We start from the raw sequence: 17,660 nt of genomic DNA on the forward strand, positions 1-17,660 counted from the left end.
TGTTTGACATTCTAGGAGTCTAATTAGCTATAACTGTAATAATAGAACAAAATAATTAACTAAAAGGGAGTTGTTAAGAGAAGAAAGTTAAATAACCCCACCTGTTTTGTTACATCTTCTAGCTTATTTTTTATGTAAGATACTGCCTTTCAACTATCTCCCTTTACTGGAAAGCATTATCAAGTTTGATCTTCATTGATAAGTGTGTGTGTGTGCACATGTGTATACATAGTGTGTGCCTATTATTACCATTCTAGCTAATTGCTGCAGTGTTGCACTGGCATGCTTTGGCAGCAGAGCAGGATGTTGTATTAAACTTGGAATGTTTCAGGCCAGCACCAGTTTGGGCTGCTGAACAGAGGGTGGGCATCCCATTGAGGATTTGTGGCTGTGTTTCCACGCCTCTTTGCTTAATCTCAGAATGCCCTGTGAGAGTGCAGGCCAAAACTTGAGCCATAACTATTTCAGGATACTTATTCCCTCTAATACATGGTTCAGGTATAGGGCTTGAATGAGAGATGGGTTTGCATTCCATTCCTACATCCCTAGTGCTTGAGAGTATTGGGGCAAAGGAGAAGGAACACAAGGGGAACTGAGAAGGCTCTTGAGTATCATCCTCCACATTGAATATGACAGTCTGCTCAAGGAGTCTTCGAAGAAGCTGTATCATGTACCAGGTTCTCTCCTGCTTTTGGAAACTTTAATGCTCCTTCTGTGTTTGCTTTGATATTGTTCCAGAGGGATGAATTTTAAAAGTTGGCTATGCTGTTGCATTTAATGCCATGCCTCTTGGGGCAGATTTTCACCACACTCTGCTAAGCACAGAGAAAGAGCTGCTTGGTATTAAGGACAGGTGCCATACAAAATGCCATTATAGAACTCCAGAAAAAGCAGTTTCATTAACATGTTTTCTGATTTTAAAACCTGAGAACTGTGATCTGTCCTAAGTCTCTTAAAGTTGAACCAGTTAATGAGAAAGCTCAAATCTGTAGGTGTGCCCTCATTGTTTCCTCCTTTTCTATTACTGAAAGTGAAGTTCTGTGTGCAAGCTCCTGACTTTTTTGTATCATTGTTAGATGTTTGCATCCTACAGTATGTTCCGTTTAGGAAGGGTGTTACCAATACAGCATCTTTCACTTGCATTACAAGAGAGTCTGTCTGTGGTCACAGCAAATATATAATGCCTGGCCCTTATTTAAATGACAGGGTGCTTTGTCAAAGCAAACAACCTGTGTTAAAGTTTCAGATATGCTTGTTCTTTTTAAAAACACCACCACTACCACCACCCCCAAAGATTATAAAGCAAAACAGAGAAATATAATGCATTGTTCCCACACAAATTGTTCCAAGTATCCTGAATCTGAAAAAGGACTCACTATAAAGAAGAAAAGATTTCAAAACCTTTCAAGTCTTCTACTTTAAGACATCTCCAGTAAGGAGTAATATTCTCCCTCAAGCTGATTAACCTTGGGTTTGGTACCTATACTTACCATTGCGTAACAAAAAGTATGGTAGTTGGAGGAGATCGATGAACTACATGTTTCCAAGAAGTTCTTCTCTGGTAGATTCACAGTTGTTTCATAAAAGTATTATGATAATTTTCCCACTAATTAGTTTCTGATGGTTCCAGTTTGGGATGATGTTCTTACTTGTGGAAGAACACTTTTGTTTCCTGTAGAAAGAGAACTCTTTGAGAAGAACCTCTTGCATATTACCCCAGCCCATGCTTGATTTCTTCTATTTGGACCTAGCACATTGATAAAAGGAGCTGGAACAGGCAACCATCTGTTAAAGTCAAGTGGGACTGTAGCGACTGTGGGGGTTGTGTCAGTACTTGCATGGCACTCGCGAGTAAATGGCACTTTAGATGTGGAATCTCATCCAAAGACCTATGGATGCAGGTCTTGGGGCTTCACAGCTTGAAGATGAGCGCTTTCGTAGTTTTCTCTTATTGAACTCCACTAGACTTTCTCTTGTGCCTGGCTCGAAAAGGATATTCCCCTCTTCTGTTTAATTCTGTGAACAGTTCCAGTTAATGTTTTCAGCTACTGTTTTCCCAAGATGCACAATTGTAGTCTGTTAAATAATTCTTTGAAGGTACATTTCTGAACTGAATGTTTTCAGTCTTCTTAGTCTTAGTAACAGTCACTAGGAGGAAGCCTGTCAGGAGTCAGGGTTCAGAAGGTTATCTTTGTTCCCCCTTCCCCTTTTTTTTTTCCCCCTGTAAAACCATGGTAGCATTACCCCTGAGGTACTAATGCCATGACTTAAAGTTTATGCAGAAACTCCCATAGTGAGTTAGCTGACTGTATCACCAGTGTATGACTTAAAAATTCTTCAAGACTTGTTTTATATGGTTTGCTTTGAGACCATGGAGGTTGTGAATTAACTAGTATTCTTGCCAATAGGTTTTCTCAGTTGAAGAGCCTCAACCTGTCTCATAATAGATTGGGAGAGTTTCCTGTGTCATTGTGCGAGATCTCTACTCTGACAGAGCTTAATATTTCCTGTAATGGACTTTGTTCCTTGCCGAGCCAGATTGGCAAACTGTTGAAGTGAGTATTTTCTGTTTATCTGTGGTCATAAACATCCTTGGTTCTTCAGCTGAGCACAGCTGAGAAGAGGGTACTACTTAAGAAAGTATGAGTGCTGGGGCAGCTTGTTCTGTCCATGAAGACTGAGTGATGGATTTGACTCCACCAGAAGGTCAAGAACCAAGATGTCCAATAAGGTTTGGTTTTCCTTGAAAATGAAGATACCACAGTATGTTTGTACAGTTGCCATTTAAAGTCACTGGTGTATAGCAAGTTAGCATTCATCGTTTGTGACTTCCTGCCTATTCTGCTACCTATGTAAAATATATTAGTGTAAATCAGTTTTCTAATAGATTAATGGATTTTGCCTATTTTGGAGTGGCCAAGGAAGACACTTAACAGTCAGTTATAATGCCTTGAATCACAGGCACCACCTTGCTGAAGTGAAGTAAATGTGAAGGCTGAGTTGTTTTTTGCAGGGTTTTGTTTATTTGCTTTTTTACTTTGGGGTGACTTGTATGATTTCTTGTGGGTTTATATCCAATTTTTATGTAAATTTGAAAACGTCTTGTTCTCTTTTCATCTGCTGCTATCTTGCATTCCCTTGTCTGCTGTCTTCTCATTTTCTTCCTATATTCTCTTGTAATTTTTTTTTAACTACTATTATGATGGTGCCTTATCAGTTAAATATTATGTTTCCATAAAAAGTTAGGAGTTTCTAAAGACCGTGCTGTCAGGGCATTTCCACAACTGCAGATGGGTACAGTGAAACATCTGTGGAGATCAGTGAGGCTTTGCAGAACTAGGGAAGAATGCATATGCTTCTCAATTTCAGAGGCCTAGCCTGTGAATCTTATTTACATGAGCAGGAGCATGCTGGTTAAATTGCTGCAGTATTCATAAGTGTCACACACAAAAGGGATTGCAGATTTCTTAACTGTATGCAAGTTTCAAGTATAAGGGGTACCTCATAAGACCAAAGACACTCAGGTGCAATTCCTTAATCACTATTACGAAAACATTACAGCTGCTGATGTAGAAAAGATGAAGAAACATGATCCGGGTGAAATATTGTCTGAAGACAACTGTTTTGCTTCTCAAATAAGTTAATGTGCCTTTTTCTGGAGCTGCAGAGGTGTGTGACTTTCTGAATTTCTGTTTATGATTTGCTCTTAAGGTTTTCAGTGCTGATGCAGTTTCTATTAGAGTTTTAATTTATTATATAAAATTTTTCTTTGGTAACTTCTTGGAGAGGTCTAGTGACTTTTATCAGTACTAGTATGTTTTGATGTCTTTCTACAGAATTGGTTGAGGTTTGTGTTAGAAAGAGGGTTTTAACATGGAAATACTTGAGCAATCCCTTCTGAAAATTTTGTCTTAAAGTGTTTACTGGAATAAAAACATTGTCCATTTTCCCCAGTAGCTACCCAGAATGCATAAAAGCTTCAGCTTAGGTAAATTTAAATTCAAGACTGCATTTGTTTAGATAAATACTGATATTGAGCTATTCATTCCTTGTGGCCTGCTCTGCCCCAGCTTGTATCTTTACAAAAGGAGTGTCTGCATCTACACTGGATATAAAAAAGTAATTTCCAGAGCAATCTTTTAGCTATCTGCGAGCTGTGAGGGAAGAACCATGTGCAGGCTTATGGTTTTCAGAGGTTTACAACTTAGTTATGTATTTGGTGATCTTGTATGACCCCTTCATCTGTAAGAACTTTTTATGGTCCCAGATTGCATTTCTGCCACTGCTAAGCACTGTTCAGAAAGTACTTTGTTGGAACATAATCATAATGAGGGAATTGTATTTTGTGAGTTAGAGTCTCAAAAGCCATGTAAACTTTAAAACAAATCTTCTTGCAACAGAGAGCTACACTATTCATTTCTGAAGGTCTGAAAGGACAATTAGAATGTAAAAACCTGTTATCAGTGTGTTAGTGGGACAGTAATTGTGATTGAACTGTGCCATTTGTAGAAAAACAAGTGATTAAGTAAATTAGCTTTCATTTACTATGTAAGTACTGGTTTGTGTTTTGGTTACGTTAACTTGAAAATTTACCTCCAAAATAATGTAGGAACTATTTGGTATTGTGTACATGCAGTTCCAAGCTTATTATATGCATGATAAAAGTACTCCAGTAACCTTCTTCTGTATAAGAATAAAATTAGCTGTTAGGTACCTTTTAAAAATAGCTACACTAACACCAGCGATACGGAAAAATTCACTGAAAATGCTAAATGTGATGTTTAGTTCTCTCTGCTGAATTATTTTCTTTCTCGTTTTCACTGCTGCAGTCTCCAGACCTTATGGCTTGATGGGAATTTCCTCACATCCTTACCAGAAGAAATGGGAAGTCTGCAACAGCTCAGCTGTCTTGGACTTTCCTTCAATAACTTCTGTGAACTTCCAGCAATTTGTGAGAAGCTCATCCTCGTAGACAAACTGGCCCTGGCAGGGAATGTGCTAGAGACCCTGGACCTGGCAGTGCTGAACCATATGAGTCACATCAAAAATGTGGACCTGAGGTAAGGGGCTGAAACCTGCATATGGTTATAAAACAGATTGCTACTTTCCATTTGTAGCAGAGGAGCTCTGTTACTTCTAGCACATTTTGTAATAAACTAGTTGTAGGGGTTTTTCTCTTACTGATTCTTTAGCTTTTAGGGAGTTCTGTTTCTAAGGGTGTGCAGAATTCACTTAGAGAAGCTAGGTTAACTGACCAGTGCCTGAAGCCACTGAGTGCAATTCAGCCCTTTTGTTTCCTCTTTTGATAATGCTGTTACCATGAGCTGCTGCAGTTCTTTGATCTCTCTGACCCTTTTTTGCCTTCCCTCGGCCCTGAGATGAGATCCTGATTCTTGAGGCTGCCAACTGCAGAGCTCTCAGAGAGGGACAAAGAAGTTTGTGGTGAGGCAGTCTATTACCTGGTCTCTGCATTAGCTTCCTGTGTCAGTGCAAAGTAGCTGTCTCTTGGCCTGGCTTCTCATTTCTAGATTGGTTTTCAGAATCTCTTAAACACTGGGGAATAAGTAAAATGGTTTCACATAGCACTGCAGACAAAGGAAGTGTTTTTCTTTGTATTCACTGCCTGAAATCATTGCTCCTCACACATTTGTCTGTGCTTGTCTTTGGCATTAGCCTTCACCAGAACTCTTCCTTTCCTCTCCTGTCTTCTCTCTTCTTCCTGACATCCAGTGTTCAGTGTCCTGTTTTCTGACTTTGTAACTCTTATCTCTGAGTGTTTAGGCTGAACAACCTGAAGAGAGCGGCAGCTGACGCTCTGGAGGGGAACAAATCTGTGACTTACATGGATTTACGAGACAATCAGATGACAGATCTGGACCTGAGCTCCTTGGGCAGCCTGGAGCAGCTGCACTGCGAGCGGAATAAGCTGAAAGAGTTGACGCTGAGTGGCTTCTCCCTTCGGGCCCTTTATGCCAACAGCAACTGTACGTCTTTCTGCCTTCTTCACTTACTTTATTCCTTCCAAGCCCTGAGAACAAAAGAAAACAGCCCTTTGCCCTTGTTGTGGTTTAAGCCCAGTCGGTAACTCAGAACCACGCAGCCGCTCGCTCACTCTCTCCCTTCTTCCTCCCCCAGCTCCCAGAGGGATGGGGAGGAGAACGGAAAGAATGTAACTCTCACGGGCTGAGATAAGAACAGTGCAGTAACTAAGGTACAATACAAAACTACTACTACTACTACCACCAATAATAATAATAATGATAAGGGAAATAACAAGGGGAGAGAATGTAAAACTAAAAGGGGAAAAGGAAAACAAACAAATGCTGCACAATGCAATTGCTCACCACCTGCTTTCTGATACCCAGCCCAACCTGAGCAGTGATCTGGGCCTTCCAGGTAACTCCCCCCAGTTTATATACTGGGCATGACGTGCTGTGGTATGGAATACCCCTTTGGCCAGTTTGGGTCAGGGGTCCTGTCTCTGCTTCCTCCCATCTTCTTGTGACCCTCCTCACTGGAGAGCATGAGACTGAAAAGTCCTTGGTCGGAGTAAACGTTACTTAACAACAATGAAAACATTGGTGTGTTATCAGCGTTGTTCTCTGGCTGAAGTCAAAAACACAGCACTGCACCAGCTACTGAGAAGGAGAAAAATGATTGTTATAGCTGAACCCAGGACAGCCCTCTACCCACAAACAAAGTACTTACACTGATGTTACAGTAATGAGGCCATGTGTGATGGACCTTGTGAGGTCAATTTCTAGGTATCACATATGCCTGTGTGTGCACAGACTCTGTAATAGGGGGCGGTTGTGGTGGTGAGCTACTGTCCAGGGAATTCCTTCTCCAGTGAGATCTGTTTGGGAATCCACAAGTTTAAAAAAAACAGAGTTCTCCCTTGTTCTGGTGCCCCATGTGACAGATGGAGAAATGGAATGGGGAGAAGCTCTTGTGCCATATGGCAGATGTATGAAGTGTGAACTCTGTCTTAGGAAGGATGAGCAGAGACCCAGAGTCTCTACTGAGTCTCACTTGCTATGTAGTCCACTGCTTCTCTGGGCTGCTTTCACTCAGAAGCTCTGCAATTGTAATTATTTGCTTTATTTCATCAGGTCTGACAGCTGTCAATATTTATCCAGTTCCTGGTCAACTGACTTGTCTAGAACTCTCCCAGTAAGTGACTGTACACCACAGAATATAAAGCATGTATCTGGACACCTTTGCTGTTTTCTGCAGAAACTGTCTGGAGCTTTTAATTGTTTGGAAGAGTTGAGAGCAATTGAGGGAAGGCACTCCATCTTCATTGGAGAGCCCAGCACTAAAGAATGATGACCCAGACCAGAAGCCCTTCTGAACCTAGAGTGGGTGACTGGCTGTCCTTCAGCCGTAGGCTGTAATCAGCACAAAAAGCCAAGCAGGGACCACTGAACAGCTTACTGGGCTGAATGGTGGGAGTCTTTGGAGCAAACATTTAGAGTAGCTGCCAGTGATCTCTGCTGTTGGCTTCATTGCCAATGCCTGCCCTTGGAGCAGTTTTTTGAGACCTGATCACCTTTTCCTTAGGTTATAGGTTGAAGCACAATAGCAGGATGACATAGGGTGGCCTGTTTGGCTGATATCACCACTGTAAACCAAAAGCCTGATCATCAGGGCCTTTCGTGAGGACTTTCTACCAATCCTGCACCAGCTCAGCTGATGTTACACAACTACCCCTGAGATAAATTCCACATGACTAGCTTGGATACCATTGTTCATTTTCTGCCTATTGTTTTTGGTATGGCTGTCACTGATGTCATGCAGCATTCAAACAGGGTATGTTCCATATGGCGTGCTGGTGTCTAGCTTTTCCCCTTTGCTTTTCTCAGCAATCAACTGCAGTGTGTCCCAGACTGGGCCTGTGAAGCAAAGAAATTGGAAGTTTTGGATGTGAGCCACAACCTCCTTGTGGAGCTTCCATCGAGGTCAGCAAACCTTCTTATACAGAGCTGAGCTTTCTTCTATGGTGAGCTGACTGGGGAGAGAGACGTAGTGCTGTTCCATTTGCTTTATTCTTTGTTGTGCAAAGATATCATCCAATTACTTTCTCTGTGCAGCATTAAAAATAGTCTCTATTCAAGTATAAGAAAGAACTGACTTCCAAATCAGCTTTGTGAATGATAGTGAGGTAATTTCATCCTATGCTTCTGGCTTCTACTGCAGCTGTTTGCACTTGAAGTAGAACACACTGCTGTGATTTTTTTTTTTTTTTTTTTTTATTATCATAATGTCTGTAAACATAGGTCATAGGTGAGGCCCTAATAAGCCTTGCATTGCCCCACAGAGATTTCATTTGTTACCTTTCACAGGGAGATAGCAGAAATATGATACACCTGATCTCAGAGGTAGCTTACAAAACACATCATCAGCCAACTCTTTTCTCCTTGTTTCCCTTTCAGTTTCTGCAAAAATGTGGTAAAGGGAAGCCAAGAACTGAGGTAGTTTTGCAGATGTTTTGAATGACTTCTCCAGGGTACCAGGGATACCTTCCCATGGTAAAACAAATGTTCTTAGTCTAACAAGTGTGTTTGGTGGAGCGTGATTGTAATGAATGAGGCGCAGTCTTTAGGGTAAGCTATATTGAAATAGAGTGGAAGGGTGGATTACAGTGAAAAAATTTAGAGGGCAAGCTGAAGCAGTTAAAGCATCAGGTGCAGGAAATGATCTTAGCAGTAACATTCTAGTGGTTGTCAGAGACAAGACTACATACATTAAAAGGAAGAAAAGGATGTAACAAGGATGCAGTAATGAAAAATTAGAAGTTTAGCCAAGACAGTGGATGAAAAAGACCAAATTTTAAGTACATTATGTTAAAAAAACCTGCAGAATTCAGACACAGAAATACATATTCTAAAAAGATACTTAAGCATCTTTAAAGATTCCAAAGTGCTGGAATTAACTGCATCCAGTCAGGCTCTCTTGCAGTATGTGTTTGTCATCAACACTGTATGTCTTGTGTACAGTTAGAACTTCGCCAGCGTTAACTTCCAGCCAGTGATCAGGTAAATCCGTCAGACTAAAGCTTAAGGAGCCTCACACAGGGATATCGTTCACTGTGATGTTGTTGGTTGCAGTTCTTTTTTGAGACAACTAGGTGTAAAAAAGTGGTGACAGTTTTGGGTGGAGAATACCCAACCAGCTCTGGATGGATCAGCTTGAATGAGGAAATTGTTGTATCTGCATTTGAATGGTTTTTGGCTTGGGTTCCCCACCCCCCCCCCAGTATAATTAGCTTAGAGAACCCAGGACAGCATACGGAAAGAAATTGAATTAATTGATCTGCATGGAGCAGTGCACTAATGAAGCTTTAACATTTAATGCTGCAAAACTGTTCTATAGGGGGTGCTCAGAATATAATCCCAAATTACCACCTCATGCAAATGGGCAGGTTCTGGGCAATGCCCAGGTGTGTTCAGATATCCTTTCTCAGAATTCCTGTAAGCAAGTCTCTGAAGTTCATGGGGACAGAGGCCTTTTCCTTCAATAAGCACTGCAGTTCTGGAGAATGTGACAGCAGCCCCAGAAGTAGCACAGGAATGCTAAGCAGCTGCTTAAAACTCTGGATTTAAATTGGCACAGGGGAAGTGCTTCTTTCTGCTTACAAGTGAAAACAGGCATTTAAATCCATCCTTTGTGACTTCTCTTTTTCTGTTTGCCTGAGAGAATGTTAGTCACATGCTCACAGTCATATCACAAGTTACTAATCTGCAGTAGCATAGAGGAAAATGTACATACACTTGCCGTCATTCAGAGTGACTTGAGGCACCTTCCACCATGTGTGTTCTTATGCTTTGTCATCGTTTACATTTTATGAATCAGTCATTTTTAATTTTTCTCTGCTGTACAGTCAAATTATAACAGATTAAATACTAACTTTTCCCACTCCAGATGTGCAAATGAGTGAACCAGGCTGACAGAAAAACCCTGTGTCTTTCTAGGATCCTCAGCAGCTTGAGCCTTCGGAAGTTGATGGTGGGGCACAATCGGCTGCAGAGACTTCCGCCTCTTGTAGAACACATTCCACTGGAAGTGCTGGACATTCAGCACAACCTGTTGACTAAACTCCCAGAGACACTCTTTGTCAAGGCTCTGAAGTGAGTGGCTGTAGCAAGTGTCTTTTGTCTGCATTAACCTTTGGTACTATAAAGGCTGATAGTGGCATCTGTGTGTCTCTCCTTGCAAGGTGCCATTTGCATAAGAGATAATGAGGCATGCAGTTTATGAGGTGGTAATTCGGGTGCCATAAGGGAAGTCATCAAGCTGATTCAAGGGAATCGGGGTTTAATTACAGGTTTAATTAGGCTTGCCTAACCCAACAGTCAACTGAAAAAGTAGGTTTAGGTGCAGCTGTTTCTAAGATACTGCCTGAAGAGCTTTGTCTTTAAAAGTAGTGTGTAAATTTGGGTGCAAAGGAAAGAAGCCATATGGATTTTCAGATGTTTCAGCAGAAAATACATCAGGTCATTGGAGAACAGCGAGAGACACCCTTACAAATGAACAACCCTTCATAACTGACTATTCAGTCATGACTCAACCCTTCTTTTAAAGACTAAGAGTTTACGTAGTCTGCTTTCACCAGTATTACCCACACCCTCCACAGACTCTTCAGTACCCACTTTTACTGTAAAATGCTGTGCGCATCTGCACTGCTATATATCTGCTAAGTCACTAGTAGACTCATAAATCTTAATGTGAGTAGGGATGTTACACTGCGTTGTCTGGCCTCCTGTCTAAGGCTGTTGTTCTATCCACACTGGCATTTGTATAACTTCTTTTCCTGCTGTTAATGGAGTGGTTTATATGATGTGGACTCTGATTTTTGCCCTTGCTGTGGTTAGCCTCAGGTACCTGAATGCATCTGCAAACAGCCTGGAGTCCTTGCCATCTGCATGTACAGGGGAGGAGAGTCTAAGCATGCTGCAGTTGCTTTACTTGACCAATAATAACCTCACAGATCAGTGCATCCCTGTGTTGGTGGGACACCCGAGACTACGGATCCTGCATCTGGCAAACAACCACCTACAGACTTTCCCTGCAAGGTAGGTGAGGCTGGTGGAGGAGATGGTGCTCACCAGGAGGATGTTGCCTGTGTTGCTGCAGTTGTGTATGAATTGAGGTCAAAGCATCTGTGGCTTGATGACAGAGCCTGCCATTCCTGCGTACACCTGCACTGAGGAATAGCATGTTAAGGGGAATTAACACAGGGTTATGTTGGCTGCAGTGGTTCTTGTCCTGGGAGAGTTGGGGTTGTTCAGCCTGGAGAAGAGGTGGCTTCGGGAAGACCTTGGGGCCTTTCAGTTTATAAAAGGGGCTCACGAGAAAGGCACAGAGAAACTTTTTACCAAGGCCTGTAGTGACGGGACAAAGGGTAACAGTTCTAAACTGAAGGAGGGTACATTTAGATTGGGCATAAAGAAGAAGTATTTTACAACGAGAGTGCTGAGGCGCTGGCACAGGGTGCCCAGAGAAGCTGTGGCTGCCCCATCTCTGGCAGTGTTCAAGGCCAGGTTGGACACAGGGGCTTGGAGCAACCTGCTCTAGTGGAAGGTGTCCCTGCCTGTGGCAGGGGCTTGGAACTGGAGGAGCTTTAAGGTCCTTTCCAACCGAAACCAGCCTGGGATTTTATGATTTTCCAAGTGGAGTTTAAGAAAACTTCAGCTGCTATGCATAATGATAAATACACTCATCACTTTCATGTAAATCTGTTTATTCCTACAAAGTACAGACACAGTTTAGGGGTTTTTGCCAGTTTTAAAATTAAGTTACTACAGTCTTCTGCTTTAGTGCTTTACAAGTCAGGAGTGAAGGAATCTGTTACATAAATCAAAGCCAGGCTTGGGGACCCTGAGTTCTTATGGGAGCATCTCTTAACTTTTGGTCTCCTGTCTATAAATTAGAAATGTAGCTCATAAAGGGTCTCTAGATACCTTATCTGCAGGGTCAGAATGTACCAAGTTCTTGCATGTAAGATGTAGTGTTCTTTTATTTCCCCTTCAGCAAACTTAGTAAGCTGGAGCACTTGGAAGAGCTGAACCTGAGTGGTAACAAACTGAAAACAATTCCCACAACAGTGGCAAACTGCAAGCTGCTTCACACACTTATTGCACACTCTAATGAAATCAGCATCTTTCCAGAGATCCTGCATTTGCCCCGTATTCAGGTATTCTTATAGAGAAGGTAAAGATGTATCAGGGGAAAGTTTGGGCTGGAGGATGAAGAGTAACTGTTAGTGGAGGAACTGGAAATCCCAGCATTCTGCTTGAACAACCCAAGGCGGCGGCACAGAGTATGCATTCTAGATCTATTGTTCTAGAGTTGATCAAACATAGCCCATTTCTCATTCATCTTTACACTTTGTCTCTGACTCAGTGTATTTCTGGTTTACTGCCTGAGACAGGGAGTATTAAATAGCTAGGCAGGTCTGTATGTATAGTCCTTTAGTGTGATCTTTTCTTTCGGTACTGGAGTCCTTGCTATTACAAGTATTAAGTTATAAGTATTTGCTGCTTATAAATCGTTCTTCTACTGATAGATCAGATCCATTTTCAATGACCAGTTTGTGGGATACAGTCAACAGTGGGGTTGTATGATGTTTGGGAAGAGCACTGGAGTAACTCATCACATGACACAACAGAGAATATTGTGCTTTCTTTGATACTGCAGTTTGTGGACTTGAGCTGCAACGAGTTAACTGAAATCCTGATCCCTGAGGCACTGCCAGGTGCCTTGCAAGAGTTGGACCTGAGTGGAAACACAAACCTGGTGCTGGAACACAAGACACTGGATGTCTTCAGGTGAGCCATGGAGATGCCAACACAGTAGTGACCTGCACAGGGAAGAGTAACCCTTCCCAGGAGGGAAATGGGATAGTAAAGTATATCACAGCAGTTAATGTTATAATGTCCCCTGAGTTTTCTGTCTTGTAGGAAGGGAAAAGTCTGGGGCCAAGTCATCAGAGCAAGCAAACTATTTCTCAGGTGATATGAGGTTCTCTCAGCTGTCTCTGGCAGATGCAGCTAGACATCTCCAGAAGGCCAAGACCTTAAACTCCTCTTGGTGGTGCAGTTCTTCCCACAGGCTGCTGTATAAGACTCTAAATTGGACAAGGTCCTTTGGCCACAAACTGCTCAGCAGGATCTAGGAGACAATGACGTCTGTTCTTCTCTCTCTGTAGTCACATTACCACTCTGAAGATTGATGCTAAGCCCTCCCTCACAGCAGACTCAGCACTCAGTTCTACCTTCTGGAGTCATGGAGTAGCTGAGATGGCAGGCCAAAGAAATAAGTGAGTATTGTGGCCTGCTGGATGCTGACACTTTGTCTTCTGAGGATGCTGGGTGGAACGCACTCTGAGCACCCAGGCAGACCTGTTTTGCTTAGGAGCTCATGCATCCCTCTGTCTCCCCAGATCTCCTGCTAAGTCTTAGTTACTCAAGCCTCCAGCACTGTCCTTTCCCTCAGTTTTTACACTTACCCTGGGACTTTGCTCACCACCCTGGCAGAGATGCTTTTTCTTTTTCTTGGTGCTGTGCCCACAGCCGTCTCCTGAGTGTCGGCAAAGAGGGTTTGGGAGTTCCAGTAACAAAATGCAGCTCTGCATCCCACAGGGCAGTGAATGTGGGGCAAGGGCTTTGCTACCCTCCAAGAACAACACTCGCATCAGGATGCCTGATGGCTGTGGGTTTAGGGACCACATAACCTTTTGAGACATATTAACTTTGCTTGTGTGCTTTTTCTAACAGGCTGTGTGTGTCATCCCTGGCTCTGGGGAGCTTTGCAGAGGGGGTGGAGGCTGTGTATGGCATGTTTGATGGAGACAAGAATGAGGAGCTGCCTCGCTTGCTGCAGTGCACCATGGCCGACGTGCTCCTGGAGGAGGTACAGCAGTCAGACACCATGTTCATGTCCAACACCTTCTTGGTCTCCCACAGGTAGGACAGTGAGCAAGCTGGTCCTGGTGGGACCTGCATAGGTGTATCACTTAATGTGTTAAGTGGGGTGAGGCAGCCCTCCAGAATGCCTGTCACTGGAGTCTGGAGCCTTTCTACACCTTCTCCTCCAACAGGAAGCTGGGTATGGCTGGGCAGAAGCTGGGTTCCTCTGCTGTCCTTTGTTATATTCGTCATGATGTGGCTGATCCAGCCAGCAACTTTTCTCTGACGGTGGCCAATGTGGGGACGTGCCAAGCCATTCTATGCCGAAGTGGAAAACCACTGCCTCTCTCCAAAGTCTTCAGCCTTGAACAGTGTTCAGAAGAAGCCAAGCGAGTCAAGGAGCAAAAAGCCATTATAACAGAGGTTGGTTCGGACCCTCTTCAGTTCAGCTTCTACCCTCCTTTAAAAGCTTGGTAGAAACATATGAGCTCTGCTGCAGGGGAGAGGATGGCATGAAGGTGTTCAAGTGCTTTTTATGGTGCTTCCTGCTCTGCTTCTCTTGGTGATTAGCTGTTCAGAATGGCATATACTTAAAACACCTACTATGGCCTGAGAACTTCAGGTACAGGATACCAAGGATGGCTTGGGGAGAGAAGGAGGAAAGAAAACAGGTGTGGAGCTAAAGGAGGGAAGACCTGTAATACAATAGTTCAGGTTGGAAAAGACTTCTAAGTTGTAACTGTTAACCCAGCACTGCCCAAGTCCACCACTAAATCATGTCCCCAGGCACCACATCTACATGTCTTCTAAACACCTCCAGGGATGGCAACTCCACCACTGCCCTGGGCAGCCTGTTTCAACGATTGGCAACCCTTTTGGGGAAGAAGTTGTTCCTAATCGCCAGTTTAAACTGCCCCTGACACAGCTTGAGGCCGTTTCCTCTTGTCCTGTCACATAGTACTTGGGAGAAAAGACCAACCCGACCTTACTGCAACCTCTTTGCAGGTAGTTGTAGAGAGCAATAACCTCTCCCCTCAGCCTCCTTTTCTTCAGGCTAAACACCCCCAATTCCCTCGCCTGCTTCTCATGGCACTTGTGCTCCAGACCCTCTATCTCATGCACTGTGTTGCTTTGTCATAGAAGCCACCTGATGGCACTCAAGATGATCTGCTCCATACTTTCCCTGGCGCCAGGGTCAGGCTGATAGGTCTGTAGTTCCTGGATTCTCCTTCCAGATCTTCTTGTAGATGCGTGTCACATTTGCTAACTTCCAGCCAGCTGGGACCTCCAAGTTCATTGGGAATAACAGGGAAGTTCCAAAGAACTGGAAAATACGTCATTGGTGAAACTGTGAGACATCAGTGCCAGTCACAGTAGTTTCATGCTCGGTGGGTCTTTTAAACAGGTTGCGTGATAAAAGTGTTTCTGGCTGGGGTAATCTGTTCATGTGTTACAGCTCTGGAAGGTGCAATGTTCCATAGCAGTCTGGCTAAACATAACTGGAATCAATGTAGTACGTTAAATGGTTTAAAAACTGACAAAAGGATTATGAAAAATAGAAGTTTTCTAAAGAGACTTCCCTGCATCTGTCCTCTGCTGGTTTTTAATACTTGGTAGCAGCCTCAACATTTAACACCAAGAGGATACAGAAATTAAGAACACTAAAAATTAATTACGAAAGAGATTAAATTCAAACCACTGGGAAGCTGTGCACTTTGTATGCACGGACTTGTAACAGGCTCAGAGGGCTATGGTCAGTTTTCTGTCCACGACACTAGTGCCAGCCTGGCCAGGGCACTACCTAGCAGGAGCAGGAAGGAGGTAATACCTCCAGGTTACAGCGGTAGTGTAAGATTCCTACTTTGTCTTTTCTTCCTCAGGATGCAGTGTCTGCATTTCAGAATGCAGTTATATGTTAATCAAGAGGGAAATAGTTCAGAAAACAGACAAATAATTTACTGTCTGGATAACATGCCTTGCAACAAGGAAGCAAAAAGTCACTATGTTGCTCACACTGCAAAAACAAGTTTCAGTAAGACTCCTGGGTGAGGTTCTCTGATCAGTGTGTTGCAGGGACCAGAGCTGTGCACTTCAGAGGAGTTTGCTGCGGTTCTTCAGAATGTGACAAAAAGTCTTTCAGGATAAAAATGTGGTTTTGCCAGCATGGGTGATGGGCAATTACTGTACCTGGTGATCACATACAGTAATGTGTGTGTTGTGTCCCTTGACCTAGATCCGTTTCTGCTATGCTGTAGCTGTGTACTGGCATTTCTCAAGGCTGCAACACAGGGCAGGAGAAAGTCTGCTCCGCACATGGTCTGTAGCACATCTAACCCACTGCCCTGTTCCTTTTGTCTGCAGGACAATAAGGTCAATGGTGTGACTTGCTGTACTCGGATGCTGGGCTGCACGTATTTGCATCCTTGGATCCTTCCCAAACCACACGTGAATTCCATTCCGCTGACTGTTCAAGATGAGCTGCTACTGATAGGGAACAAAGCTCTCTGGGAACACCTCTCGTACACGGAGGCCATCTCGGCTGTGTGCCACCTGCACGACCCACTAGCCGCTGCGAAGAAACTCTGCACTTTAGCCCAAAGCTATGGTTGCCAAGACAATGTAGGTGCAATGGTGGTGTGTCTGAACATCAGTGAGGACAGCTGCACGTGTGAGATGCATGGCCTCACGCTGCCAGGTCCTGGGGGATTTACTTCCACCACCAAGCCAGCAACACCTTCATCCAGCAGTGGAATTGCTTCAGAGTTCAGCAGTGAACTGTCTGCTTCTGAGGTTAGCAGTGAGGTGGGCTCTACTGCTTCAGATGAACACAATGCTGTTAGTCTCGATAGTGGTTTGCTACAACGGCAAGAGCGACGTTGCAGTCTGCATCCTGTGCCCCCCTCAAGCATCTTCCAGCGCCAGCCTTCCAGTGCCACCTTCTCTAGCAACCAGTCTGACAATGGTCTGGATAGTGATGATGAGCAGCCTGTGGAAGGTGTGATGACAAATGGCAGTAAAGTGGAGGTAGAGGTGGATATTCACTGCTGTAAAGGAAAGGGCCTGGAGTTTGAACCTCTTGCTGCAGAGTACAGCTCCTCTGCTCCAGGGCCAGAGGATGACTCTGGGCTTGTCCTCGTCATTCGGAGACAGAACAGTGTAAACACTGTACAGAGAGGGGTCAGGGAGAAGTGTGAACTGCAAAAATCTCTTTCCACGTGTTGTCTCTATGGAAAGAAGCTTTCCAATGGTTCCATAGTGCCCTTGGAGGAGAGCCTCAACCTCATCGAAGTAGCCACAGAGGCACCCAAGAAGAAGACAGGCTATTTTGCTGCTCCATCCCAGGTGGAGCCAGAAGATCAATTTGTGATGCCACCTGACCTGGAAGAGGAAGTGAAGGAACAAATGAAGCAGCACCAGGGGAATGGGGCAGATCAGGAACAGAAAGAGGAACATGTAGTGACTGTGCCAGAGGAGTTTGACACAGCTTTGTAACCCTACAAGTACTGCTCCCACACTGTCCCAGGAAGTTCTGTCCCACAGGGGCTGTCGTGCCATCCAAGGGGAGCTGGGATCTGCAAGGTGTACAGGCATCTGCTGCTTCCTTAATGGAAGAACTGGAGCGTGCTAAGGTCCGGGCTGTCCGGTTTTCGCTGTAGCATCCCAGTTGTTCTATGAGCACTCTGACCAGCAGCTCTGTGCTAGGGACCGCCTGGGAATCCTGCAGGCACTAGAACGAAGGCAGATGCTCCA

At 43.8% G+C, this 17,660-nt stretch overlaps 1 protein-coding gene across 1 annotated transcript in view; it reads left to right on the plus strand.

Annotated features, from left to right (window-relative positions):
• Window positions 1-17,402, plus strand: part of PHLPP2 (PH domain and leucine rich repeat protein phosphatase 2) — a gene marked incomplete at its 5' end in the record, with an annotated part of 29,629 nt that extends 12,227 nt beyond the window's left edge. The window contains 13 exons of the mRNA XM_010010620.1: window positions 2,409-2,555; window positions 4,830-5,060; window positions 5,782-5,984; window positions 7,113-7,173; window positions 7,866-7,961; window positions 9,975-10,130; window positions 10,875-11,075; window positions 12,034-12,196; window positions 12,700-12,830; window positions 13,211-13,321; window positions 13,779-13,967; window positions 14,102-14,333; window positions 16,272-17,402. Of these exons, the coding sequence (XP_010008922.1) occupies window positions 2,409-2,555; window positions 4,830-5,060; window positions 5,782-5,984; window positions 7,113-7,173; window positions 7,866-7,961; window positions 9,975-10,130; window positions 10,875-11,075; window positions 12,034-12,196; window positions 12,700-12,830; window positions 13,211-13,321; window positions 13,779-13,967; window positions 14,102-14,333; window positions 16,272-17,402 (3,052 nt within the window). The remainder of the gene's footprint in view (window positions 1-2,408; window positions 2,556-4,829; window positions 5,061-5,781; window positions 5,985-7,112; window positions 7,174-7,865; window positions 7,962-9,974; window positions 10,131-10,874; window positions 11,076-12,033; window positions 12,197-12,699; window positions 12,831-13,210; window positions 13,322-13,778; window positions 13,968-14,101; window positions 14,334-16,271) is intronic.
• Between the last annotated feature and the right edge of the window lie 258 nt (window positions 17,403-17,660).

The sequence above is a fragment of the Nestor notabilis genome, unplaced genomic scaffold (assembly GCF_000696875.1).
Source record: "Nestor notabilis isolate BGI_N333 unplaced genomic scaffold, ASM69687v1 scaffold333, whole genome shotgun sequence".
Lineage (NCBI taxonomy): Eukaryota > Metazoa > Chordata > Aves > Psittaciformes > Psittacidae > Nestor > Nestor notabilis.